At 46.6% G+C, this 25411-nt stretch overlaps 1 protein-coding gene across 4 annotated transcripts in view; it reads left to right on the plus strand.

Annotated features, from left to right (window-relative positions):
* Nucleotides 1-5210: 5210 nt before the first annotated feature.
* Ltbp1 (latent transforming growth factor beta binding protein 1) overlaps nt 5211-25411 on the plus strand; it is a 397974-nt gene continuing 377773 nt past the window's right edge. For all 4 annotated transcript variants that reach the window (XM_052186373.1, XM_052186374.1, XM_052186375.1 and 1 more), the window contains exons 1-2: nt 5211-6052; nt 7123-7193. In XM_052186373.1, coding sequence (XP_052042333.1) covers nt 5580-6052; nt 7123-7193 — 544 coding nt within the window. In that variant the 5' untranslated portion in view covers nt 5211-5579. The remainder of the gene's footprint in view (nt 6053-7122; nt 7194-25411) is intronic.

Here is a 25411-nt window from a genome sequence, read left to right on the forward strand (position 1 = left end):
TTCTCAGGACTGGAGAGATGGCTCAGTGGTTAAGAGCACTGACTGTTCTTCCAGAGGTCCGGAGTTCAATTCCCAGCAACCACATGGTAGCTTACAACCACCAAGAATGAGATCTGATGCCCTCTTGTGGTGTGTATGAAGACAGCTGCAGTGTACTCATATACATAAAAATAAAATAATAATATTTTTCTGAGGCTTCTTCTCAGTGCTGTCCAGGCTGGGGGTAGTATTGAACTCCAAATTCTCCTGCCTCATCCCCACCCCTTTCCCTCAGTTCTTGGATTACACACGTGTCTCAATGCTTGGTTGATACAAGAGAGGGGCCTATGAGAATGAATATGGGACCCATTTGGAGTCTGTCTGGAGTTGAAGGATCTTTCTCTGCCCTGCCTCTTCAGTTATGCAGGATGTGGGATTTGTTGTCTCTCCTACTTTGTATGGGGTGCAAGGCAGCTAGCCACACTGTAAGGGTGTGGGTTTAATTCCAGCCCAAACCGGAGTGAGTTGATGCTCAGGTCAGAACTGGCTGGTGTTCAGAAAAGGCTGCCAGGATCAGAGGGAGCAGCCTGAGAAGTCATGGCCACTGGTGGTTCATTTGTTCCTTCCTTCGTTCCCTCCCTCCCTCCCTCTCTCCTTCCCTCCCTCCCTTCCCTCTCCCCCTCCCTCCCTTCCTTCCCTCTACCCCTCCCTCCCTCCCTTCCCTCTCCCCCTCCCTCCCTTCCTTCCCTCTCCCCCTCCCTCCCTCTCTTCCCTCTCCCCCTCCCTCCCTTCCTTCCCTCTCCCCCTCCCTCCCTTCCTTCCCTCTACCCCTCCCTCCCTTCCTTCCCTCTACCCCTCCCTCCCTTCCTTCCCTCTGTCCCTCCCTCCCTCTCCTTCCTTCCTTCCTTCCTTCCTTCCTTCCTCCCTCCCTCCCTCCCTCCCTCCCTCCCTTCCTTCCTTCCCCCTTTCTTTTGTTATTTTTCTAAGTGCTCACAGACATGCATCTCCACTGCCAGGTTCTTCTTCTGTTCTAACGGTGATTCTTCTTTCCCCCCTCTCCACATGTCTGCCTGGCCCTTCTTCACTCAGCGATCCCTTCTTTCTCCTACTGTGGTTCCTTTTTGTCCTGTGCTCACCACGGCTCCTTTCGTCTATTCTTGTACTATGAATCTTTCCCTGACAAACCATCTCTCTTTCTCTCTGGTACTAGTCAGCTCCAGTCTGCTGTGAGAAGGAAATACCATGGGTCATAAACTTATAAGTGAAAAGGTTTGTTTAGTTTATGGGCTTGGAACCCCCAGTCCCTGATTTCTCTTGCTCTCTGCTGAGATAGCACATTATGACAGGGGTGTGAAGCAGAACAGTTTTCTCACCTCGTGAGAAGGAGATCATGGTCTCACAACCCCCCTCAAAGGCTTGAGGACTTCCCACAAGCATCACACAACATTCTGTGAAAGGTGCCATCACCATCCACTAAAGACCACTCTGGAGACCACACCTTTAAGACACCGATGAAAACTGTAGCATTCTACTCTCCCTCTTCCATCCCTCCACCTTCCTCATGACTTTTTAACTGGTCTCCCCTCTCAGCTCCCATTTTCTCTTTCTAAGAATTTCTTGATGAGACTAGAGATGACTGACGGGGCCTCCATGAAATCCCTGCCTGAAGAAAACACGCGTGGAGGCAGTTTTGATCATAGGGAGCCACTAAATTTGATTTGTAGCCGATCCTAAATGCAGGAAAAGATTTTCAATTGCAAAACTTATAACGTGTAGAGAGGAGGGCACCTGGCTGCATTCTGAGCTTGACTAATGGTCTCACAGTGCTCTGACACGTTTGGCACTTGCCAGCCTCTTTCTCCCCTAATCTTCAAACCCATGGGCTTTAATGGGAAACATAATCCTCTTTTCTGATTCATTTACACTTAGCTCATCTGTGTATTGTTTTCTAAAAACCATCTGAAGTCCAAGAAGTTTTATGAGATCTTTAAAGACTTGGTTTTTGAACGAGGAAGTGTGTACTGCCAATGTAAATGGACCTTGAACCTAGTGGGGTTTGGGTTCAGGGTCTGTGGCATTAAGTTTGGTTGAGACTTGGCAAAGTTTGAGCTCGATGCCTGACAGGAACTGGGCTTTCAGGATTAATAGTGAGCTCAGTGTCTGAGACGCGCAGCCATCTCATGTGAAGTTACATGGGGAACCGAGCACAATTTTCAAAGACTATCTTGCTATTTTTATAAGAAACAAGAAACTTGCGTAGAAAACTGTGACTTTGTCAGCATCCGCCAGCAGCCTCTTAGTGGAACTCTTTGCTTGTGCATATATTTACATATTCATGGTCATGTAGACTCACATGTGTTCTAGCATGTATAGGGATGGGGGTGAACATTCATGTTGGAGGTTATAATTTGGTTGAAGAAGCATCAGAAGTGGCCCCTCCTGTATTGCTGTCAAGAGAAAGAAATATTGCCTTGTACATTTTCAATGGTAGAAAACATTGGTAATTTCTTTTGATCTTTTTTTATGGTGTGTGCATGGTATGTGTGTGTGTTCATATTTGCCTTTGTGTTGGTGTGGAGGCCAGAGGAGGACACTGGATGCCCTGTGTGATCTTTTCTGTCTATTTCCCTGAGACAGGGTCTCTCACTGGACCAGGAGTTAGGCTAATAACAGCAAGGCCCTGCCTTCTTCTAGTTTCCTTCCCCTACAGTGCTAGAGTTCCGAGCTTCTGTGAACATGGTCTGCTATTATGTGGGTGATGGGGATTTGAACTTAAGTCTTTATTGTTGCACACCAGGTGCTCTTACTTTCTGAGCTGTCTAACAAAAAACACTTCTCTATAGAGCCACAGATCAGAGTAAAAATCAGTCTTACTGCAAATGCAGTGATTACAAGCAGAGCCCCAGATTCTCTAGAATCGGAGATCCAGACGGGTAGAATGACTAGCTCAAAGTAGCAAGGCTAGGCCCCCAGAGTCGGCTTCCAGCTGTGCCCTCTGTAGACAGCTGCTTCTGTCCAAGAAGCGTGTTAATATATGTCATTCCCTCCCCCATCCCAGTCCTGGGAGACACTTGCTAGAAAGGCTCACCCAACACTTAAGGCCAGTGAAGACTTCTTGTTGGTGATGCTGCCTGGTTCATTTCCCTTGTCCGCTCTCGTCCCCACTTCCAGCCCCGTGACCTCCCTTCCCAACTTGCTTCCTTTCCTACTCCCTGTCCACTGCAACCAGCTGCCTAGAAAATCCCTATGTGACACCTAAAATCGTCACCAGGGCAGGTTTCACTTGCAGCTAGGAAGCATTCTTTGTTATGAATCGTCCACAAGATGACAAAGAATTATGGGCTATACTATGTTATAGGATCATGGGAAATCAAATAGTGCCTTGTGAGATTTCTGTTATTTTTCTCTAGGAGTTACTTAGTCAGCTGTTTATCTTCTTTTTATTTAGATCTTGTTTCCCCAACCAGATAGGTTTCCTTTACACAAAGGCTTTGTGTCTCAGAATACTTTGTAGCTCTAGATAGATAAAAGGATGCTGTGTATCTGTTGGCCTTTTGCAGAGCGGGCATTTGGTAGGCGTTTGTTCCTTTGTATTTTTGCATATAGGACCCAACATTGCAGACTCCGGACAGTGTCTTGGTGCTCTTTTCACCTGGCTCACTTTGACCCAGATCTGAGGCTGGACTGGGGTTATCTTGTTCAGGGCTGGGAGGGGTTTTTCACGCAGTTGGTGTGTGTGTGTGTGTGTGTGTGTGTGTATGTTGAGAAAGCAGAGCTTCCAAGAGTAAAGGTGAAGTGCTTGTGGCCTGTAGTGATTATTATAATTAGTGATTATTTCAGCTTGAACCCCAGTCTCCTCCCTGTACCCAGAGCGATTTCTTTGATGGTAGTGACTCTCAGACAGTACTCCTTCTGGAAGCCTGTGTTCAGGCTGCTGGCTTCAAGGCTCAGTCTTCTTAGAGCAAACACTCACCAGTATTTCTGTAATGTGCAGAAAAGCAGGTGACTAGATTAATCCTCAACTTGAAATGATTTTTTCCTACCATCAATATTTCTGACATCATTCTCACTTGCTATAAGTTGTCCCAAGCTGATGCACGGAAAGCCCACAAACAAAGAACAATCAAAATTACTAAAATGTGAGGAAACCCAAGTCTGGGAAAAGACCCTTTTTAATTCCCTTTTAAAAATATTTATTTATTTATTTATTTATTTATTTATTTATTTAATGTGTGTCACTGATTTGCCTGAATATGTGTATGGGCACCCGGAGGTCAGAAGAGCACATCAAATCTCCTGGAACTGGAATTTTGGACGGTTGTGAACTAACATATGGGTGCTGGGAATCTAACCAGGTCTCCTGAAAGACCAGTGCACTTAACCACCGAGCTATTGCTCTAGTCCTGGTCTTTTATAAATTTTTTTAAAAAATACAGTTATTGTCATGGACTTTCAATAGCAGTCATGTAAAAACAGCATTCATTCTGTTGATATTGTTTTGATTCAGATGTTAGCAGTAAAGTGTCATTTCCTGGTTTTCTTCAAACTCTCTTGGGGGGGGCGGGAGAGAGAGATTGAGAGAGATTGAGAGAGAAATTGAGAGAGAGAGAGAGAGAGAGAGAGAGAGAGAGAGAGAGAGAGACAGAGAGACAGAGAGAGAGAGACAGAGAATTCCTAAATGCTCCACTCCACTGTAAGGACCACCGGCACAGCAGCCTCTGCGGTTTTCATCTACATGGGCGCCCCCTGCTGCCCATCCCGTATTCTTGACCCTCCAATGCCAGGAGTAGGGTACCACAAAGTCTTCCAGAGGTTGCAGTCCTAAAGAAAACCTTCCTTCAGACTAATAGAGCGAATCACTTTGCAATAGACAGCTCACCCTACCTCCGATAGCCTTTTTTGGGACCGGACCTAGTGTTTTAATCCAATTTCTGCAGACAGTATCCGAGCAAACTTGTGTTAAAGTGCCTGCGCTTCCAAACTGTATTTCTCCAATCCTTTACGAAGGAAAGGGCCGTTCCCTTACCTTGCTGAGCCCTTTGTCTTCTCTTGGGACTGGGGAGCGGGAACCCCTGTCCACCCGACCCACATCCCCTATCTCTGGATGCGGAGGGTGGCGGCTCATTCTCAGGCTCATCTCGAGCTTTCCCCAATTAGGATTTGCTGCCTGACGTCACGTCTGCCGCAGATTGGCTGTTCAGATCTGACACAGGGCTCCACCGGGGAGAAGAAACTTTTAAAAGACTTTGCAGCCGGGGCTGCCTCTGAGCGTCCAGCGCTCACGGTCGTTCTCGCCCACCCTCGCGGGGTCGGTGCCCGTAGCACCCCAGCTGCACCCGGCGACATCCCGACTGAGCCAGGGGGACCCTCACCTTGAGCAGCCTGCGCCCCTCCCCTCCTCTCCACCCCAACTCCCGCCCCCTGCTCCCCTCCGCTCCCGGCTGGGGTCTGCTGCCGCTCAGGCGCCCGCAAAGCTCCCTCCCTTGCGGCCACCCAGTTGGCCTCCACCCCGCGACGCACGGGCTCTCTGCGGAGTCCTTGGGGGAATCCGAGGGAGCGCGCCGGGGCAGGACGAGCCGCGCGGCCGGAGACTGCCCGCGATGGCGGGAGCCTGGCTCAGGTGGGGACTCCTGCTCTGGGCAGGGCTGCTAGCGTGGTCTGCGCACGGCCGGGTGCGGAGGATCACGTACGTGGTGCGCCCGGGCCCGGGACTGCCGGCCGGAGCCTTGCCTCTGGCTGGGCCCCCGCGGACCTTCAACGTCGCACTGGACGCCAGGTACAGCCGGAGCTCAACAGCCGCCTCCAGCCGCGCCTTGGCCGGGCCCCCAGCCGAGCGGACCCGGCGCACCAGCCAGCCTGGCGGCGCGGCCCTGCCCGGGCTCCGATCTCCGCTGCCACCCGAGCCCGCGCGCCCGGGGGGCCCCGGCCGGCAGCTCCACTCTAAGGCCGGTGCTCAGACCGCGGTCACTCGCTTCGCCAAACATGGCAGGCAAGTCGTGCGCTCCAAAGTGCAGCAGGACACCCAGAGCGCCGGGGGCTCGAGACTGCAGGTTCAGCAGCAGCAGCTGCAGGGGTAAGCCCACGCTCTGCTTGCGTCGCGCGCTGGAACCCGCCGGGGCCAGGGGACCGTCTCCTCCCCGCCGGGGGCGCTGCGGGAAGGGGTGGGCGCGGGGGGGGGGGGGGGGAAGCCCGCTCACTTTTTACTGGTGTTTAACTCCGAGTGCATTGTTACCCAGCTGCGGGGGAAACACAAAAGGCATTTATTTCTTCCCCGGGGCGTAACCTCCTGTGCGCAAACCCTTCTGCTCCTAGACTATGGGCGTAAACATGAAGTCACTACAGCTTAATCCCAAGGCATCAATTAAACTTCTTGCAACTCGGTTTTTTATTTTGGTTTACCTAATGAAAAAGGGATTGTGAGTGAAAGCTGGCTGTAAAGACCCAGCTCTCATTGAATTCCCAGAAATTGTAGACTTGGGTTGCCTGGCACCTGTGGGTCCTAAGTTGGTAAGGCGTTGGGGGTGAGACTCTGGCATGGACCACAGTAGGGATTGGAACGTTTGTTACTCGGTGCTGGTAAGTATCCCCACTGAACAGCTTTCTCCCCACTAGTCACAAGTTAGGATGGGGGCGACTTAATTTGGACGTTTGGCTCCCCCCCCCCCGCCCGCCCCCGTAGGAATTGATTCTTAGGGTGAGCTCACTCGTTTGGTGGTGCGGGGAGGGGGGGTGGGGGTTGGGGGGTGGGGGGGAGAGGGAGGTGCGGGGGAGGGAATACTACTCCCTGAAGCAAAGTGGGCCCAGAGACTATGAAGAATACATTTGACTCTGTTTTAATTTGGAGTTTTGTTTGGATTTTAAGACCCCACGCTTGTCTGCAGAGGCCGTGGTTCCTCCATCCTTCTGAGGTGAATGGGGCCTTTTTTTTTTTGTAAGCCACCTTGTGGTTGCTGGGATTTGAACTCAGGACCTTCGGAAGAGCAGTCAGTGCTCTTAACCACTGAGCCATCTCTCCAGCCTGACCTGGACACACTTTAGAGCTCTCTCTAATCTAGAGGAATGTGTAAGCAAGAGATTGGTTTTTCAGGAACACTCTGAAAGCTTGAGTTCACTGCGCTGGACTCAGGGGCCTCTCTGTTTCAGGATTAATGTCTGTGGAGGGCAGTGCTGTCACGGGTGGAGTAAGGCTCCCGGCTCCCAGAGGTGCACCAAACGTAAGTTATACTTGCAGCAGCCTCGCACAAGGGACCAGGTGGGGGCTGTCTGTGTGTGTGGGGGGGGGAGTGGGAGGAGGAGGGTCAGGTTGGGGTTGGGGAGCTTCTCCAGAGGCCTCTTGAAGAGGCAGGCACTGCCCCTGTGAAGGTGAAATCTGAACTACAGAACCCCTGCAGCCTGTATAACCATCTAGGAAGGACTGGGTTCTGACAGTCCTCCAGCACTGTGTTGTCCAAAACGCCTTGTGCTCAACCCTGGGGTTTATGACTGTCTCACTTGGGGGGAAAAAGAACCCCCTTGAGGGTAGGCTGTGTGCCAGAACCAAATGCGATTAATTTAATCGTATTTGCACCAACAAATAAAAAGCATTCGTCGACATGATGGTGGTGGAGGAATGGAAAGTAGGGATCCTTTCCTGGAGTAAGGCAGGAGTAGTTGCACACTGAGGATCGAACTTAAGGCTACCCACGTGCTGAGCAAACTTTCTACCAATTCATACCCGCGCCTCAGTACACACAGCCTTGCAGCCTCCTGGAATTACAGACCTAAGCTCATCAGGCCCGATATTAAAAGTATATAAAGCTTCCTGAAAAGAGCCTCAGGCATCCTTGAGGTCCAGTTATTTTACAGGATCTTTCTGCACTCGGGTTTTCCCAGTTCATATGCATGTGTAACAGTATTTTTTAATTAATCACAAATATAGATATAAGAACATTTCTTATAAACATTGTAATGTTAAAGATAAATGCATATTGAAGTCCCCTGGACAAGTTGCCTGGGAATAGAAAAATGTTACCTCCACTCTAAAAAAGAGTAAGCATTAAAACTTTTTATTAGTTTACAAAATATTTTATATGCATCTGTGCACTATGTACATGCCTAGTACATGTAGAGGCCAGAAGAGGGTGTCAGTTCCCAGAACTATAGATTACAGAGTTATAGATGGCTGTGAGCCACCATGTTGGTGCTGGGTCCTGACCCCCCAGATCCCCTTAATCACTAAATCATGTCTAGCTCTCAAAGCAAGTGTTTTTAAATACTCTCTTTGTAGAGCTTGAGCTATTATTTGTGTTAACTGGAGTTGCCCAAAATTTCAGCTGCTTGTTGACTTATATTTTATAATAAAACTCAGCAATGTGCCTTGTGTGTAGTTTGAGTTTTATAATACTGATGGGTAAATAAAGACTGGATGCAATCATTCTGATGACCTTGTTTGATGAAAAATGCCTTTAGACCAGGAGATAAACAGAAGGGTTTTGAGTGGATGAAAAGGAACCATCTTTGTGTTTTAGGATTTGGGCAAGTATCAAGCAATGATGGCTGACTTAAAGACTTCCTGAAGGCTCAACTCCAGCTGCTAGCCCAGAAATGCATTGCAAATTAAAACACTATTATTATTGTTATTATTACTGTTGACACAAGGTCTCTCTACATAGCCCTTGCTATCCTGGAACTCATTCTGTAGACCCGGCTGGCCTCAAATTCATAGAGATCCGCCTGCCTCTGCTTCCTGAGTGCTGGGATTAAAGGTGTGGGCTACCACTGCCTGACTCTATTCTTCTGTTCTTAACTTCTTGGGTTACACTTGACAGAACTGACCGGAATGTGGCAACAGCGTTATTCTGGGCTAGGATTGCTTCCCCTAGTCACTGCATTTGCCTCAGAGCTGCTGGGACATGCTTGTCCTGTGGCATGGAGGGTAGCCCTCTATGACAACGCAGGGGCAGTGGGATATTGCTGTGTGAAGGTTGAACACACAGGGCAGGAGTTGGGGAGATAGCTTACTTGGTAAAATGCCCCGAAAGCTTAAGATTTCAAGTTTGGATCCTTAGAACCCACCTAAAAAGGCTGAGAGGCCAAGACAAGGGGATTCCATGGCTCACTGGCCATTCAGCCTGGCCTAACTGCTGAGTTCTAGGCCAACGAGAGACCCAAAACAAGGTGGACGGCTTCTGAGGAACGACATTCAGTGTTGATCTGTGGCCTCTACATGACACACATGCACAGGTACTGGCATACATGTCCACTCAGACAAACACTCATCCATTTACCCCACACATGTATAAACCAACAGAGCCTGCTGGTGTGTCCTAGGAGGCTGTATAATGATTTCTTGGCAAGTGGCCTTTTCTGAAAAAAGAGACAACCCCCTGAGATTCCCCTTTTCTGGGAGCTCAGAATTCCCAAGATGCCCTAGAAAGAGGTTATCTGGACATGGAGCCTTTGTATCATGGCTTCCTGCTTCCTGCTTCTCCAGGCCAGGGAGGCGCGGACTTGTGTCTGCCTGTGTGTAGCTGGCTTCGCCTCCTGCAGGTCCAGAGAGAGAGGTCACCGCCCCCTTGTTGGTTGAGAGACTTAGGGATGCACTAGAGCCGGAGGAAGTGGCTGTACCGTGCTCATCTCGTGATGCCTGTGACACCTGGTTCCAGCTCCGAGGAGGAAGCTGTGTGGTGTTCAGCACCACCCTCCTTTCTGCCTCTTTCCTGCTCAGTGCTAGAAACTGGCATCATGACTCCTTCCGGGAATGATTGTGCTGCTGAGGCAGAGGCCGGGCTGCAGAGTGTACCGGCGAAAGCATTCACGCTTATGAGCACTTATGAGATGAGCACTTTTTTTGTTTTTTTTAAGATTTCCTCATTTTTTTTCTATGTCTTTTTTTTTATTCGATATAATTTATTTACATTTCAAATGATTTCCCTTTTCCAGCCCCCCCACTCCCCGAAAGTCCCGCAAGCCCCCTTCTCTTCCCCTGTCCTCCCACCCACCCCTTCCCACTTCCCCGTTCTGGTTTTGCCGAATACTGTTTCACTGAGTCCTTCCAGAACCAGGGGCCACTCCTCCTTTCTTCTTGTATCTCATTTGATGTGTGGATTATGTTTTGGGTATTCCAGTTTTCTAGGTTAATATCCACTTATTAGTGAGTGCATACCATGATTCACCTTTTGAGTCTGGGTTACCTCACTTAGTATGATGTTCTCTAGTTCCATCCATTTGCCTAAGAATTTCATGAATTCATTGTTTCTAATGGCTGAATAGTACTCCATTGTGTAGATATACCACATTTTTTGCATCCACTCTTCTGTTGAGGGATACCTGGGTTCTTTCCAGCATCTGGCAATTATAAATAGGGCTGCTATGAACATAGTAGAGCATGTATCCTTATTACATGGTGGGGAGTCTTCTGGGCATATGCCCAAGAGTGGTATAGCAGGATCTTCTGGAAGTGAGGTGCCCAGTTTTCGGAGGAACCGCCAGACTGCTTTCCAGAGTGGTTGTACCAATTTGCAACCCCACCAGCAGTGGAGGAGTGTTCCTCTTTCTCCACACCCTCTCCAACACCTGCTGTCTCCTGAATTTTTAATCTTAGCCATTCTGACTGGTGTAAGATGAAATCTTAGGGTTGTTTTGATTTGCATTTCCCTAATGACTAATGAAGTTGAGCATTTTTTAAGATGAGATGAGCACTTTTTTAAAAAGCTGTTATTTTATTAATGTGCTCATTTTTAAATTTTATGGTGTGTGTGTGTGTGTGTGTGTGTGTGTGTGTGTGAGAGAGAGAGAGAGAGAGAGAGAGAGAGAGAGAGAGAGAGAGAGAATGTGGAATGTGTTCGGTGCCCATGGAGTCCAGGAGAGGGTGTCAGATCCCCTTGGGTTACAAGGTGGTTAGTTGTCAGTGGCCCAATGTGGGCAAACCCAAGTCCTTTGGAAGAACATCAAGTGCTCTCGACTACTGAGTCATCTCTAACGTGAGTCTTAATTCAGTTATGTCCTGAAAGATATGGGGACCATTGTCCTTAGACAATTGCTGGAGTTAACCTTGGCCCCGTCCTCTTGCATCTATGGATAAGCCTCACGGTGCCAAAAATACCTTAGGCTTCGAAGACTAACCTTGGGTGTTCAAGTGCTGGACCCTTCACTAGCTGTGTGGCTTTGAGGAAGCCTCCTGGTCTCTCTGATTCTGACTAAACTAAACCCAGGCTCCCTGTGTTAAGTTGTTGAAGGTGTCAAGGTGACAGAGTGGGTGCGAAAGGCTGGAACCAGAGACTCTTAGAGTTTACTACTGGATCAAGTAAATTTATTTATGTATTTATTACATGGCTTATCCCCCTAACGCCACCCCACCCTGTCCCTTGTATGCGTTCCTTCTGGCTTTATTTCTCAAAGTAATGTGGATGCTTTTTTTTTTCTTTTTTTTCTACTAGAGTGTGTATCTACTACCTGAAATGTTTTGGGCCAAACATTTGGGCCAAAGTGTTTTGGACTTTGATATTATTTGAATATGTGTTTATATATAATGAGATGTGTTAAGGATGGAACCCAAGTTCAAACATGAAGTTCATCTGTATATGTGCTTTATATATAACCCGGAGGTAATTTTACACAATGTTTTTAGTGTGCTTGCATTTTACCGAACTGTTTCCATGAAGCCAGGTATAGAATTTTCCTCTTATGGTATCCTTTTGATACTCAGAACATTTTGGATTTGGGATTTTGGACTTTTGGGTTAAGAGGTGCTCAATCTGCGTTTCGTTAAAGTCATTGGGCTGTTTTATGCCTTTGAATGGTTTATTTTGAAAAGACTTTAAAGGAGACTGAATATGGGGCTGGGAAGATAACCCAGTAAAATACTTGTTATGCAAGTACAAACAGTCAGCTTCAAATCTTCAGCACTTGTGGAAAAGCTGGTCTTGGCACTAGGGGCCTGTGCCCAGCTCTGGGGAGGTGGCAACAGACAGACATTTGGAGATTGCTGGCTGATTTGTCTAGACAAATTGGTTAGTCCACGGTTCAGGAAAGACACGATCTCAAACAAACAAACTAGTAGAAAGTGACTGAGGAAGACATCCATTGTCTACCTTTGGCTTCTGCATACACTCACACACGTGTGCTAATCCACACTCACCTTAGCACACACATGAACCGCCCCCCCCCCCATTCAATACATGTCTCTACTTCTCTATGTGCTAAAGCTTGCTGCTTGGCAGAGGACACTTTATTTGTAAAGGGGATAAGAACTGGTGGAGAGCACCCCCCTTAGCAATTTCATCAGTGTAACTATGTCAGAAATAGTGACGACCTTCAGATGGCATATACGCTGATGTGTGGTTCCCTTTCTCTCTCTTACCCTTGACGTGCCAGCATTGAACAACCATTTCTTCAACTGTGTTTGAACGTTATCTGTTATACCAGAATACAAAACAGCAAGGTGCCAGCATCATCAAGTGTATGGGTAGGCCATAATGTATAACCCCTGGTATTTAATGGTTATATTTTAAGGATAATTTAAAGGGTTTACATAGGTTATATCAACTAAACCAAAAGAATCTATGCATAAGAGATTGGATGCATTCGTGGTCTTTGATTCATTCAGTGAAGAAAATGCATTCCTTTGGGCCAGCTTGAATTACTTTGAGTTGATTGAAACTTAATTTAAATGTACCATGGGCAAATGCTTCCGAAGGCAGAAGATTTAGTGAACCTTAAACTGCAAACCAGAGATGAGAAACACGAAGGCAGCAGACCCACACGGGGCAAAGAATGTCTCTGTGCAGGCGCCATGGTGGTCCTGGGGCTCCAGCCACCCATTGTCTGTGTGGAGAGGCCCAAGTGCACGTTAATGCTGTGTTTCCAGTCTCTTCCTCTCCCTCTCCCTCCCTCTGGTGTGTAAATATCTCTGGGAGTTGTAATCAGCATGGGATACATCTTTCTGCCTTTTAATATTGGGGACTGTTGGTCGTGATCAAGAGATGGTATCCCATGTGTTCTCTTTCCAGTGACAGTATTTATAGAAGGATTTTGAGCTTAGGCCTGTCCTCAGAGTGGAAACACTAAACTCCAGGGTGTGATAATTTCCACCCACTCATTTTTGCATCTCTCGGCATTGTCTTAAGCATCCTTGTCATTGTTTCTTCCCCTCCTTTTTGTCCCTCCACTCTTTTTCAGGGTTAGTATTGCTCAGAGACAGACTTTGCCAGTGGGTTCAGATCTAATGAGGAGACTGAATGGGGGAACAGAAGGCACAAAAGAATAAAGATGGGGAGGGCGAACCGGGGCTGGCAGAGGGAAGAGGCTGGCAGACAGGACTCCAAGCGGGTGCCTGGCACGTTGCAGGCTCTTCGTAAACGTATGCATGGTTCTTTTATTTATTTAAGGGATATCTGTTTAGTTTTTAGTCTGTGCCAGGTTCCATGAATAGGGGTGAGAAGCCGCCAGCTGTGGGGAGTGGGTGCAGGGTCTGGTTTCACTCACAGAGCTCATGGCACATCAAATGACTTGTTCTCTCCTTAGGAAGGAACAGAAAATCGATATTCCATTGCTTTTCCATTGGCTCTCAGCCTTTGCTGCTTTCAGGGGTTGGGGGTGGGGACCAACCCAACCCAGCCAAGCAAGCAAGCAAGCAAGCAAGCAAGCAAGCAAGCAAGCAAGCAAGCAAACCTTAGAAATGCTCACTAAGTTCGGTGCAGAGGACACCTGGGTATTTGTACCCTCTGTGCCAGAGAGGCTGTAGTAGGCCAGATTACTCGGGGTGACTGAGAGGACACCCTCAGGCTGTCTCCTGTCCCCCTTGGCTCAGCTCACTAGCTGGGCTTGAGAGAGAGAGAGAGAGAGAGAGAGAGAGAGAGAGAGAGAGAGAGAGAGAGAAGTCCATGATGGTCACACATTTTTCATAGACCTGCTATGGCCATTGACGGCCGTCTTGCCAATACATCTGCCGCAAGGTTTACCATAGCAGCTGCTGGGAGGGCTGCTCCGTCTGTGTCCTCAGCCCTGACCCCAGTCCCAGTTGCTGGGGTGGGAGGCTCAACTGGAAAATTTTGTCACGTGGCACAGATACCGAAGGGAAGGGAGAGGGACCCCGGGGTCAAGTTCACACTGGGTCAAATCTGTGTTCTCAACACCAGTTAAAACAAACATTTAGGAACCATAAATCCCGTGCTGTGGTAGTGCTTAGGCATTGGTGGTGAAACACTCTTCCAGCCCGGGCTGGTTAGCACGAAGCACCCACTCCCAATCTCCTTTACGCTGCTAAGGCTTCCTGATTCAGCAACAAGGCCTTTGGCCGCTCAGGGCTTTGCTGTTTCTGACTGTCATTCATTGTGGACTCTTACAGACACATTCAAACTCTTTCCAGTACGTAGATGATATTTTCCTAAAATGCACATTTTTCCCCAAGGAAGGCACTAGCATGACTTGGTGTTTGAGGGCTATGTCACCCATTTTAACCCTTGACCCTGTCAGATCGGATAAGGAGCAAGCATGGTGGAAGTTACTTTGCGTGGGACCCCAGACATGACAGGGTAATTTCTCTTTTTGAGTCTTCACACCCTGTGGGGTTTATTGAGGCAGGCATGGTCTGTTAGGAGTGGCAATCTGTGCTTTACTACCTGAATTGAATTCCTGGTTATCCAAGGTACGTTAGTCCGTGCCACCGAAACAAAACTAGATGTCATAGAGCATCTGAAACTTACGGTCTCACGGTTTTGGTGACCAGATGCCACACATCAGGGGCTGATACGGCTGGTTCCCTCTAAGGGCCTCTCTCTGCATTTCACCATTTCTTTTTGCGTGTCTACACACGGCCTCATTCTGTTTATATTTTTCGCCCTCCTGCTACCTATAAGAATCCCAGTCCAATTCATGCTGACCCTCACCCATTTTACCTTGCCTTTCCCAGCAAAGATCCTCCCTCCAAATCAGCTCGCATTCTGAGGCTCTGGGAGTTAGGGTTTCAGCTGACCTTGTTTTGGGTGGGGCGTGGGGACACAAGCGAGCTCACGAGTGCTGTGTACACGGCCTGAGACGTGGGCTACACAGAGCTGGCTCCTGAGCGTTTCGAGGTTTCCTTTCAGGTCCATCGCTCTCCTGCCCTTGACTATGGATTTCGCTTGGCTTCTCTCCCTGTGGCTCCTAGGCGCGCGCGCGCGCGCGTGTGTGTGTGTGTGTGTGTGTGTGTGTGTGTGTGAGAGAGAGAGAGAGAGAGAGAGAGAGAGAGAGAGACAAGGAGATGGTTGTAGGTGATTTGTTTATGCTTCTGTCTGTTTCTCTCTGGCTTGATTTATAGAGGTCCAGACGAGTGGATGAGTGGTTCTCAAACCTGAGTATCTGGAAAATTCACGGCAGGGGTATTGTCATTGAGGTGGCGATGATGTGGGGGCACGTATTGTGGAGATGGTGCTCTAGAAGGATCTAACCCTGGAGGCTGGTCTGACACTGGGTGTGTGTGTGGTGAAAGGCCAGAGCCACACTAGAGCAGGGCTGGAAACTTCTCAGTTTCCAGCATAGCTGTGTGTGCTCTTCTCCACCTGTTAAAAATGCTAGTTAGTTCCACATTTGCTGTATGTTATGATTTTATATTTTGAAATTTGGAAAAATTTTAATATGTCTAGATGATTAAAACCTTAAAAAAAACTTTAAATTTCTGTCTGTCTCTCTCTGTTGTCTCTGTCTCTCTCTGTTCTCTCTCTCTCTCTCTCTCTCTCTCTCTCTCTCTCTCTCTCTCTCTCTCTCTCTCTCTCTCTCTCTGTACCACAGTACAGGTATGGAGGTCAGAGGGCGACTTGGTTCTCTCTCTCCACTATATGGGTTCTAGGGATTGAACTCAGACTGTCAGGCTGTTTAGAACAAGCTGTCCCATTGGCCCCAAAGATTATTTCTTTTAATTTTAATTTTTTAAGCACTTTAACTCTTGTGAGTGTGTACATCCATATGTGTTTTCTATTAACAATCCCACTTAAAAATATTTGTTTATCAGCTATGTTATGCGTATTCGTGTATGCCGTCATGGCTTTGTGTGAACTACTTGAACGTGGGAATCTGTGAAGGCCAGAAGAGGGCATCAGATACTTAGAACTGCGGCTGCAGATGGTTGTCTAATGGTATGTGGCTGCTGAGAACCGGACCTGGGTCCTTGGCGAGAGTGTTAGGCGGGTACTCTTCACTGCCGAGCCTTTTATTCAGCCCTGAACGTTCTATTTTTAATTGTAAAACAAGTGGAACACAAAGTCAGGAAGAAACCTATTTAACAGCTGTCCGAGCTATGCTTTTAAAAGCTCCGAGATGTGCCAATTAAGCATGCTGATTTATAGTAGAGGGAGAGACTATGGTCTTAGCTTAAATGCATGTTTTACTAATAATGGCTCTTGCCATTATAGGGTAGAGAGAACAATACATAATTTGTTGCTGTCGTGCCAACTGTTTGGGGACCTGCAGAACAAGACACAGGGGGTGTATAAGATGTGTGTAGTTTCCTTTGCCTGTTCATTGCTGGGCTGCTGAATATGGACTGAGCACTCCGGGTAGCCAGGGTTCCAGATGCTGGCAATGTGTATGGATCATGTGGCCATAAAACAGCAGGGCTATTCAGAGCTTCCTCTCCCCTCTCCAGCCTCACTGTGCTGGCCGTGTTCTTTCTCTTGCTTGCTCTCATTTGATTTGCCTGAATTAGAGGCTGTGTGGCTCCGTTCTGTCTTCGGAATTAGAATATGGGGCTCAGATCTTGACCTTCATGGTTCCTTACTGTGTGACCTCTGAGAACCTGAGCAAGGCCAGGTTAACTCTCCGCGGCCAAATGGATTTAAGTAGTCTCTCATTCTGAGGCCTCCAGAGGACACACACACACACACACACACACACACATACACACACGCGGGTGTCACTGGCTCTCAGTTGCTCTGGCTTGCTCAGGGCTGCCCCCTCCTGGTCTCGCCTGGTGCCCACACACTACTTATGTCTTGGAGAACAATGATCGCTCACCCTGTGTTGTTTCTAAGTGCTGTGCTTTCCTTTGCTTGGCTCTGAACAGGGTAGGGCATCTCTGCTGCTTGATCTGCATCCAGCCCCGGGACAGCAGGGTTTTCTCTGTTATTTTTTTTGTGTAGCCAGGCCCCTTGGGTTGCCATAGCGCTAGTACTAATTGAGTTGCATAGAATTACATTGACTGGCAAGTGTAACTTAGTGGGTTAGAACTAATGTCCCCAGAACACCCTGCGGGGTTCAGCTTTCTCCTCTCTTCGCTTATTCTCACCTTTGACGATCATCTCCATTTGCTTTGCTTTTTCTCTGTGTGCTTATTCTGGCTTGCCAGACAATATTGTCCATGCCGGCTATTCAGGGGCACACACCTTATTCATCTCCCCCTCCCTCCTCTGTAAGGCTGCCCTGGCATAGACCAACCTTTAAGAGGACTTTTCCTTTCTCCCTGCCAATTTTAGAATCTTTCTGCTCAACATCATCTGATAGAGATTTGGGACTAAGTAAAATGAATGCTGTATGATTTTCCCCTGTAATTTTAGATTCCCGAGTACAGCTCTTGGCCAACTCTCCTGTTCCCTGTGGCTTTCTTTTTTTTTCACTGCCCTGTGTTTGAGTAATATCGTTGGCACGGACGTCAGTAAACAGTTTGCGAAATGTTGTGTTTTGTAAATTAGAAGATGGATGGGCTGGTTTTTTAAGTATATGCTCTTGATTCTGCTGGGCCAGATAAAAGATGAATTTGGCCAGTGAGTGGGGTGATGGAGTGCAGGGAGATGTTGTCATCCGAAGTAGGTGAGGTCAGCTGTCCTGCAGCCATGCGATTCCTTGATATTTACAAATGAGAAGCAAGAGACTGCAGAGAAAACTTCAGAGGATTTTGGAGCTGACTCAAGGGGGGAATCCTTGCACAAGAGACAGGAGGTAGAGGCAACAGAGGAAAGTCTAAACTTTCCAGCGAAACAGAGGAGTAGGGAAAATGGAACATTTGTAGGCATAGGAACATTGTGCTATTATTCTGCAGCTCTAAGTCGGTTGTCAGTCCTTCATGACTCTCCATGTAGTGTTTTTAATAAGAAGGATATCTACATCTTTGTCTGTGAGCCATATGTGTGCCGTTTATACACCGTAGCAAATGGATGGTTCGAGTCAGCATCTTTTAAACCATGGTTTTAAAGCCTTTGGAACTGGCTGCAGCACATGGCTTCACCTAGACCAGTCATTGGCTCTGGGGCTGCAGCAGTGCGGAGGTTTCAGCCTCTGCAGACCAAGTGAATCCTTAGACAACTCCCCAACCTGCCTACGGGGACAGAACCTCCCTTCCTGAACCTCATTCAAGTCCCCACTATGAACATCAACCACACAGTCCCCTCTCTCTTGACACACTGGATGTTATATCGTGACCCCTTGTGTGTTGGGCTTCCCTGATCGAGTATATGCTCAAGATGGGTGGATGTCTTCCCAGAGCCGTTGTTCTATCCTCGGAGTCTGCAGATGTAGGTTTCTATGGGATGAGTAGGTGAGTGTGGGTCAGTTCATTGGTTGCACATTACTGGGCCCACCTAGTGGTACCCAGACGGGGTAATATTCTTGAGTGCTGGGGTGTCGGGCTGTCAGGGATGTTTCTCTAGGGTAGTGACTTATGACACTTGTATGATAGGACAGGATCTGGGAGAGGAACATTTTGGGTCAGGAGAATGCTTGTGGCAAGATGCTGGGTCAGAGCAACCTGAGCTGTTGAAGTACTGTTAGTGAGAGTTACTGTGACACAAAATAAGATAATGCAAATCCATTTCATCCTTTTTTTTTTTTTAAAGGCAAATGAGTAGAGATTGTTGCATGGTATTTTTTAAAAAGTCAGTTCATTAAACACCAGTGATAAGTCATTTTCACCCCGAAAACTCAAAAAGAATGTAGTACTGGTAACAGTGTGTTAAGTGATTCAGGAATATATTTGTAGGTCATTCTGTAAACTGGCTCCAGCTTCATTCATTCATTGCATGGTAAAGAGAAACAAACAAACAAACAAACAAACAAACAAACAAGCAAACCCTGAGATTCATGCCTACCCTGCATGCCAGAGCTGTATACAGAGAATTGGATGTTGATAATGAGACTTTTATGGGTATTCTGTGGATGTTCTTTTCTGGGTTGTCTGAGTAAGATTTATCTTGAAAAGTAGGATGCACGAGACCGCGCCCCCCCCCCCCCCCCAGTGTCTGTGTGTTCTCTGCTTTAGTCTTTATGCTACACGCTGAGCTCACTAACTCTGGGACACCTGCAGTTTGGAATGAAGTGAAAACGTCTAGCTCTCCACTCCATCTTCCCCGACCCCTGGCAATTTGCTTTATTCTCAAAGCAAAATACAAGGACAATCCTTCTCTCAGGGGACCCCTGTTTCCCGCCTTCTTGTGACAGTGGAAAGGATAAGCGAGTCCAAGACTTCGTAGTAATTGGAAGTGAAATAATGCAGACGGTAAGTCAGTTCAAGGCAGCCACTGTGTTCTTGTTTTACTTTTTTATCCGTTAGGAAGTGGGGCTGCCTGGCAGCGCTGTGTATACAATAGACCCTCAGTGAGGGTTCGTGATTAACAAGCGCTGCGAGCTGCATTGGTTTCTGAGTGGAAAACCAGATGAAATTCATTTAAATCAATGGATACTGGGATTGTGTCATTAAATAGCCCTTTTTCTTACACGAGAATGTGAATTGTAGCAAACTTCCCTGTGCAGCGGGTTAAAGTGCCCGCTGTTCAGTGCTAGAGGGTTGCTAGATGATAACATTTCTTTCTTTCTTTCTTTCTTTCTTTCTTTCTTTCTTTCTTTCTTTCTTTCTTTCTTTCTTTCTTTCTTTCTTCCTTCCTTCCTTCCTTCCTTCCTTCCTTCCTCTCTCTCCCTTCCTTCCTTCCTTCCTTCCTTCCTTCCTTCCTTCCTTCCTTCCTTCCTTCCTTCCTTCCTTCCTCCCTCCCTCCCTTCCTTCTCTCCCTCCTTCCTTTAATACGGATTGTCATACACCATATACAAGCCATAAGCCATTAGCCTCATTTTTCTGATGGGCCTTGGGCCAGTGGCAACAGCTGGGCAGAGGGGTTTGTAGAGATATGAATTCTCTTACCTTCCATGATGGCGCACACTTGTAATCCCAGTGCTTGAGAAAGTTGAGGAAGGAGGATTGCCAGTTGGAGAACAACTTGGCTAGATAGTATGTTTGCTAGCTTGGGTGATACAGTAAGATTTAGTCTCAAAATAACTGGTAACAGAGGCTGGAGAGATGGCTCAAAGGTCAAGAATGTGTCCTGCTCTTATAGAGGACCTGACCTGAATTTAGTTCCCAACACCCAGGTCAGACATATTACAACTGCCTGTAACTTAAGTTCCAGGTGAAATCTAATGCCCTCTTCTGGCTTCTGTGGACACTACACCCACATGCAAATCCCCTCCCTCATATATTCATTACCAAAAAACCCTAAAGAACAACAACAAACAGCAAACAAAACAAAACAAAACAAAATTAAATACCACCACCACCTACGGTGGCGATTCAATATTCTGGGAGTGGGGGATTTCACTGTTCTGGGAGCAGAGGTTCCTGTATTTAGCTTGCAAAGGGTTCTGTGTTTCCTTTCCGCATACTTTCCTCCCACCCCCAAACCACCACCACCCCCCCAAAAAAAGAGGAGGAGGAGGAAAGGAAAAATTATGTAGGCCTAGGAATCAGGAGGGGTGAGTAGGGTCTAGTCTTTTCCATTTTCAGTGACTTTCTGAGGGGCTTCATAGAGGCTGGCAACTAAGGATCTCTCTCTCCTCCTTTCTAGATCTGGTCTTCTTACTTCAGTCATTGCTGGCAGATAGAAGAAGACCAGGAAATCAGCTCCTTTGGACCTCAGGGATTAGAATCCTTTTTTTTTTTTTTTTAAGATTTATTTATTATATGTAAGTACACTGTAGCTGTCTTCAGAGGACCTAGAAGAGGGCATCAGATCTCATTTTGGATGGTTGTGAGCCACCATGTGGTTGCTGGGATTTGAACTCAGGACCTTTGGAAGAGCAGTCAGTGCTCTTAACCTCTGAGCCATCTCTCCATCCCCAGGGATATTCTTGTGTTTTTTCCTCTTTCCCTCGTTTCTGCTTCAGGCTGAGCTTGCATAGTATAAGCCCCGTAGGATGGACCAGTGTTCTCAGTTCCAGGAGGGAACATGGGAGTGTGAGCAGGGAGTGTGAGCAGGGAGTGTGAGCAGGGAATGTGAGCAGGTACAGCCATATATGTTATGCTCACTTTATATTAGATGCTCATGGAGGAACCATTTTCTATCCTGAAAATATATCTGCAAATGGCGGCTATGTTTCTTTCTGTATTTGCGCTTTGCTTAATTGTTCCTTTACATGGAAGATGTTTAAAGCATCCACCTCCACATTCTTCAAAGCTGTGTTTATGAAGGTGTGGTATCCAGTCTCCCTGGATCAGAACCCTGTTAGGGCTTAAACACCAAATGTAGACTCTGGCTCCCTGCCTCAGGCCTGCCAATCAGAACTCCTTAATAGGCTCATCTAAGGGCCCTCATTTTGCAGGTACCCAGCTCACGGATACCTGTGAGTCTTGGGGGTCTTCTGTGATGTGCACATCCAGGGATAAAAGATGCCACAGGAAAATGATGAGGAAGGTATTATTCACTTTCTCAAACAGTTTAAGACTGAAGAGCTAGTGTTTGTCTAAAGTGTGCTACACACTGTCAGGGAGAACTCTTTCATGTCAAGATTAGGAGGTTTAGACTAAGAGAGAACAAGGTAATAAAGAGGGGCATATGCCCCTTAGGGCTGTAACAAGGGGTCATGCTGGATTAGTCATGGAGGGTTCTGGAGGAACACATCAGGTGTTTGGAAACAGCCCAGCTAAGAGTTTCTGCAATGACACATACTTTTATTAGATGTGTATTTAGGAAAGGAATGGCCTAGTATTTAAGACCAGGACGCTTTGTAGAACGAACTGAGGGAGTTGCAGTTTTCATTCTATGAAGTAGACTGTTTCCCCTATGGATATGACTTTAACAGTTTTTAAAATTTTATGAGTATAGGTGTTTTGCCTGCATGTATATACGCGCACCGTGAGTGTGCGTGCCCGTGGACTGTGTGTGCAGTGCTCACAGTTGTGAGCCGTGATATGGGTGTTGGGAATTGGACCTAGGAAAAGCAGCTTGGGAGGTAACCACAGTGCCATCTCTCCAGCCCCATGTCTTTTTTTTCCCCCCGCAAATGTGTCTTGCTCCTTTTCTTTGTACAATATAAATTAATACACAAATGCTTTGCCAGAGTGTTGGAGAAACATTAAGATTTTTTTTTTTAAAAGTCTGTTTGTCTTTAGGTAGAAATGTAGTGTTCGTGCATGTGTGTGTGTGTGTGTGTGTGCATGTGTGTGTGGTGTAGATTATTATTGTTATCATCATTATTATTATTTTTGGGGGGGGGCGGGAATTTTGGATTTGTTTTTTTCAAGACAGGGTTTCTCTGTGTAGCCCTGGCTGTCCTGGAACTCACTCTGTAGACCAGGCTGGCCTCGAACTCAGAAATCCACCTGCCTCTGCCTCCCAAGTGCTGGGATTACAGGTGTGTGCCACCACTGCCTGGCTAATGTACGTTATTTAATCAGCCATCACAGTAACGACTATATTTATTTTATTCTGAATTTGAAAATTACTTAAATCATTTACTGTGTACATGGGTATATGTGTTCCTTGGTGTTGGAGGGAGGTCAGAGGACAACCCATGGGAGTTGGGTTTCTCTATACCATGTGTGTCTTGGAGAGTTGGGTCTCTCTATACCATGTGTGTCTTGGACAGTTGTTGGGTCTCTCTATACCATGTGTGTCTTGGAGAGTTGGGTCTCTCTATACCATGTATGTCTTGGGTACTGAACTTAGGTGATCAGGTTTGGCTTTGCCCATTGAACTGCCCTGCTGGCTCGACCTCTTCAGTGTTCTTTGATGCACATAGCACGCCACCCTTGCTTAGCGTTTGCATGTTAGTGTTGATACAGCATCCAAGTGTTGCAATATCATGTTAAGACCACAGACTTGGAAAATAGAGCTGGAATTGTGAAAAGAACCAAATTTGAAGAATTACTTTAAAATACATATGTTAAAAACTTCAGGGTTTTTTTTTTTCTTTTGTCCCAGTATTAGAAGATAGTTTGGTAGAAAAGCACAATCATGGACTAGAACAGTAAACGTATGCAAAAGTAGGTTGCAATAAACCTTGTTAGTTGACTTCTCTTTAAATTTTATTTATTTTATTCATTATTTGCTATCAGTTCCCCTGTGTGTGTGTGTGTGTGTGTGTGTGTGTGTGTGTATGAATGTACATGTATGCATGTGTGGGTTAGAGAACAACATTCAGAAACAGGTTTTCTCATTCATTTTTTATGTGTTTTTTTTGGGGGGGGGCAAGACCTTGCCTTACTGAACTATGTCACTGCCCTATTTTTCATTTTAAAATTCATTTTGTTGAAAACAAAATTGGGCAGAAAATAGAGTCCTCATTAGCATCTTAGTTCCCACTCACCTATAGCCCCTTCCCTTATAGCCCCTTCCCTTATCAAAAATTCTTCCACCAGAGTAGGACACTCATGACCATTTTTTGAACCCTACAGAGACATGTCAGTATCCCCTCACATCCGATATAAATAAATTATACAGAAGGGTTCACTTTTGGGGTTCACTGTGGATTTTGGCAAATGTGTACATGATAGGGATGTACCACTGTATATTCAGAACAGTTGCCCTGCCCTAAGAGTCTCGTTGGCTGCCTAATCATTCCTTCCTCTCACGGAACCCTTGGCAACCACTGATCCCGGCTCTAGAGTTTGTTTTTCTCCAGGATGTCACTTAGTTGGGATTCTGCCTGATGCAGCTTTTTAAGATTGACTTTTTCACACCAGTATGGTTCCTCCACAGCTTTTCATGCCTTGGGGCACAAGCCTTTTTAGCATGAAATAATACTCCATTGTTTTCCTGTTTTTTTTTTGTTGTTGTTGTTGTGGTTGTTGTTTGTTAGTTTGTGTTTTGATACAGGGTTTCTCTGCATAGCCCTGGCTGTCCTGGAATTCACTCTGCAGATCAGGCTGGCCTCGAACTCAGAAATCCACCTGCCTCTGCCTCCCAAGTGTTGGGATTAAAGACATGTGCCACCACTGCCCAGTTGTTTGCCTGTTTTATAGTTTATCTAGTCACTGATTTGAGGGCTCTGGTTGTCTAAGTTTTGAGGATTATAAATTGAGATACTATAATATTTTGCTTAGGTTTTTGTGTGATATAATTTTTCATCTGGTTTGGGGATATACCAGAAGGTGTGATAGCTAGACGATGTGGTTACAGCATAGATAGGTATTTTTCCCTTTAAGATACTGAAACTGGCTTTCGACGTGGCTGTACCATTTTAAAGTTTCATCAGCAAAAAGTTAGAATAGTTTTGCTCCACATCTTTGCCAGCATTTGATAGCACCAGCTGGATTTTGTCCATTCTAATAGCCATGCGGAGGAATCTCAATTTAATTTTCATTTGATAAATGAACTAGAACAGTGAATATCTTTTCCTAATCTCACTAGAGGCCTTAGTTTTTTAGGTGGAGTTTTTTTGTTTTTTGTTTTTTTTTTTTTGTTTTTTTTTTTTTTTTAGTTTCTTTGTGGGGATTGGGGTTGGGGGATGGGGAGCAAGCCATGACACTCCTGTGGAGATTGGGGGACAGACACCCCAGGGAGTCGGTTCTCTCCTCCTATTATGAGGGTCTCTAGGATCAAACTCAGGTCTCCTGTCTCTGGGCCTTTACTTACTGAGCCATCTGAATGGCCTCTTTTTCTTATTCTCTCATTTACAGTTTAGATTTAATTAATTAACGATTTAACTGATTAATTGTGTGTTTTCGTTTTGCCATGACACGCATGTGCAGATCAGAGGACAGTCTGAAGAGTCGGTCTCCTTCCTTTCTTCCTACTTTGCTGTGTGTTCTGGGGTTGGATTCAGGAAGCAGGCTTGATGGCAGGCACGTTAACCCACGAAGCCATCTTGTGGGCACTCTTTTTAATTTTATTTTGACTTTTATTTGGTTTGCTTTAGTTCTGGTGAACCAGGGTCTTGCATCGCCCAGGTTGTATCTGCTTTGTGATTTTTTTCGATGTCTTGGGTTTCAATTCCTGATGCTCCTGCCTCAGATTTTTAGATTTTCAGGGTCTGGACATCTGGACTTGAGATGGAAAGGTTACACTTTAAGGACAGAAATGACAAATTTACAGGCTTCTAAAGAATCCTTGATGCAGAGGTGGCTTGCAGGGGTGGCATATACCTTTGATCCCAGCATTTGGGAAGCAGAGGAAGGTGGATCTCTGGCTTTGAGACTAGCCTGGTGAGTTCAGGACAGCCAGGTGTGGGTCACCCTTCTCCACGGTGAGTCATTGGCTGGTGGACTTGGTGGGGGTCACAG

The sequence above is a fragment of the Apodemus sylvaticus genome, chromosome 6 (genome assembly GCF_947179515.1).
Source record: "Apodemus sylvaticus chromosome 6, mApoSyl1.1, whole genome shotgun sequence".
In the NCBI taxonomy this organism is placed as follows: domain Eukaryota; kingdom Metazoa; phylum Chordata; class Mammalia; order Rodentia; family Muridae; genus Apodemus; species Apodemus sylvaticus.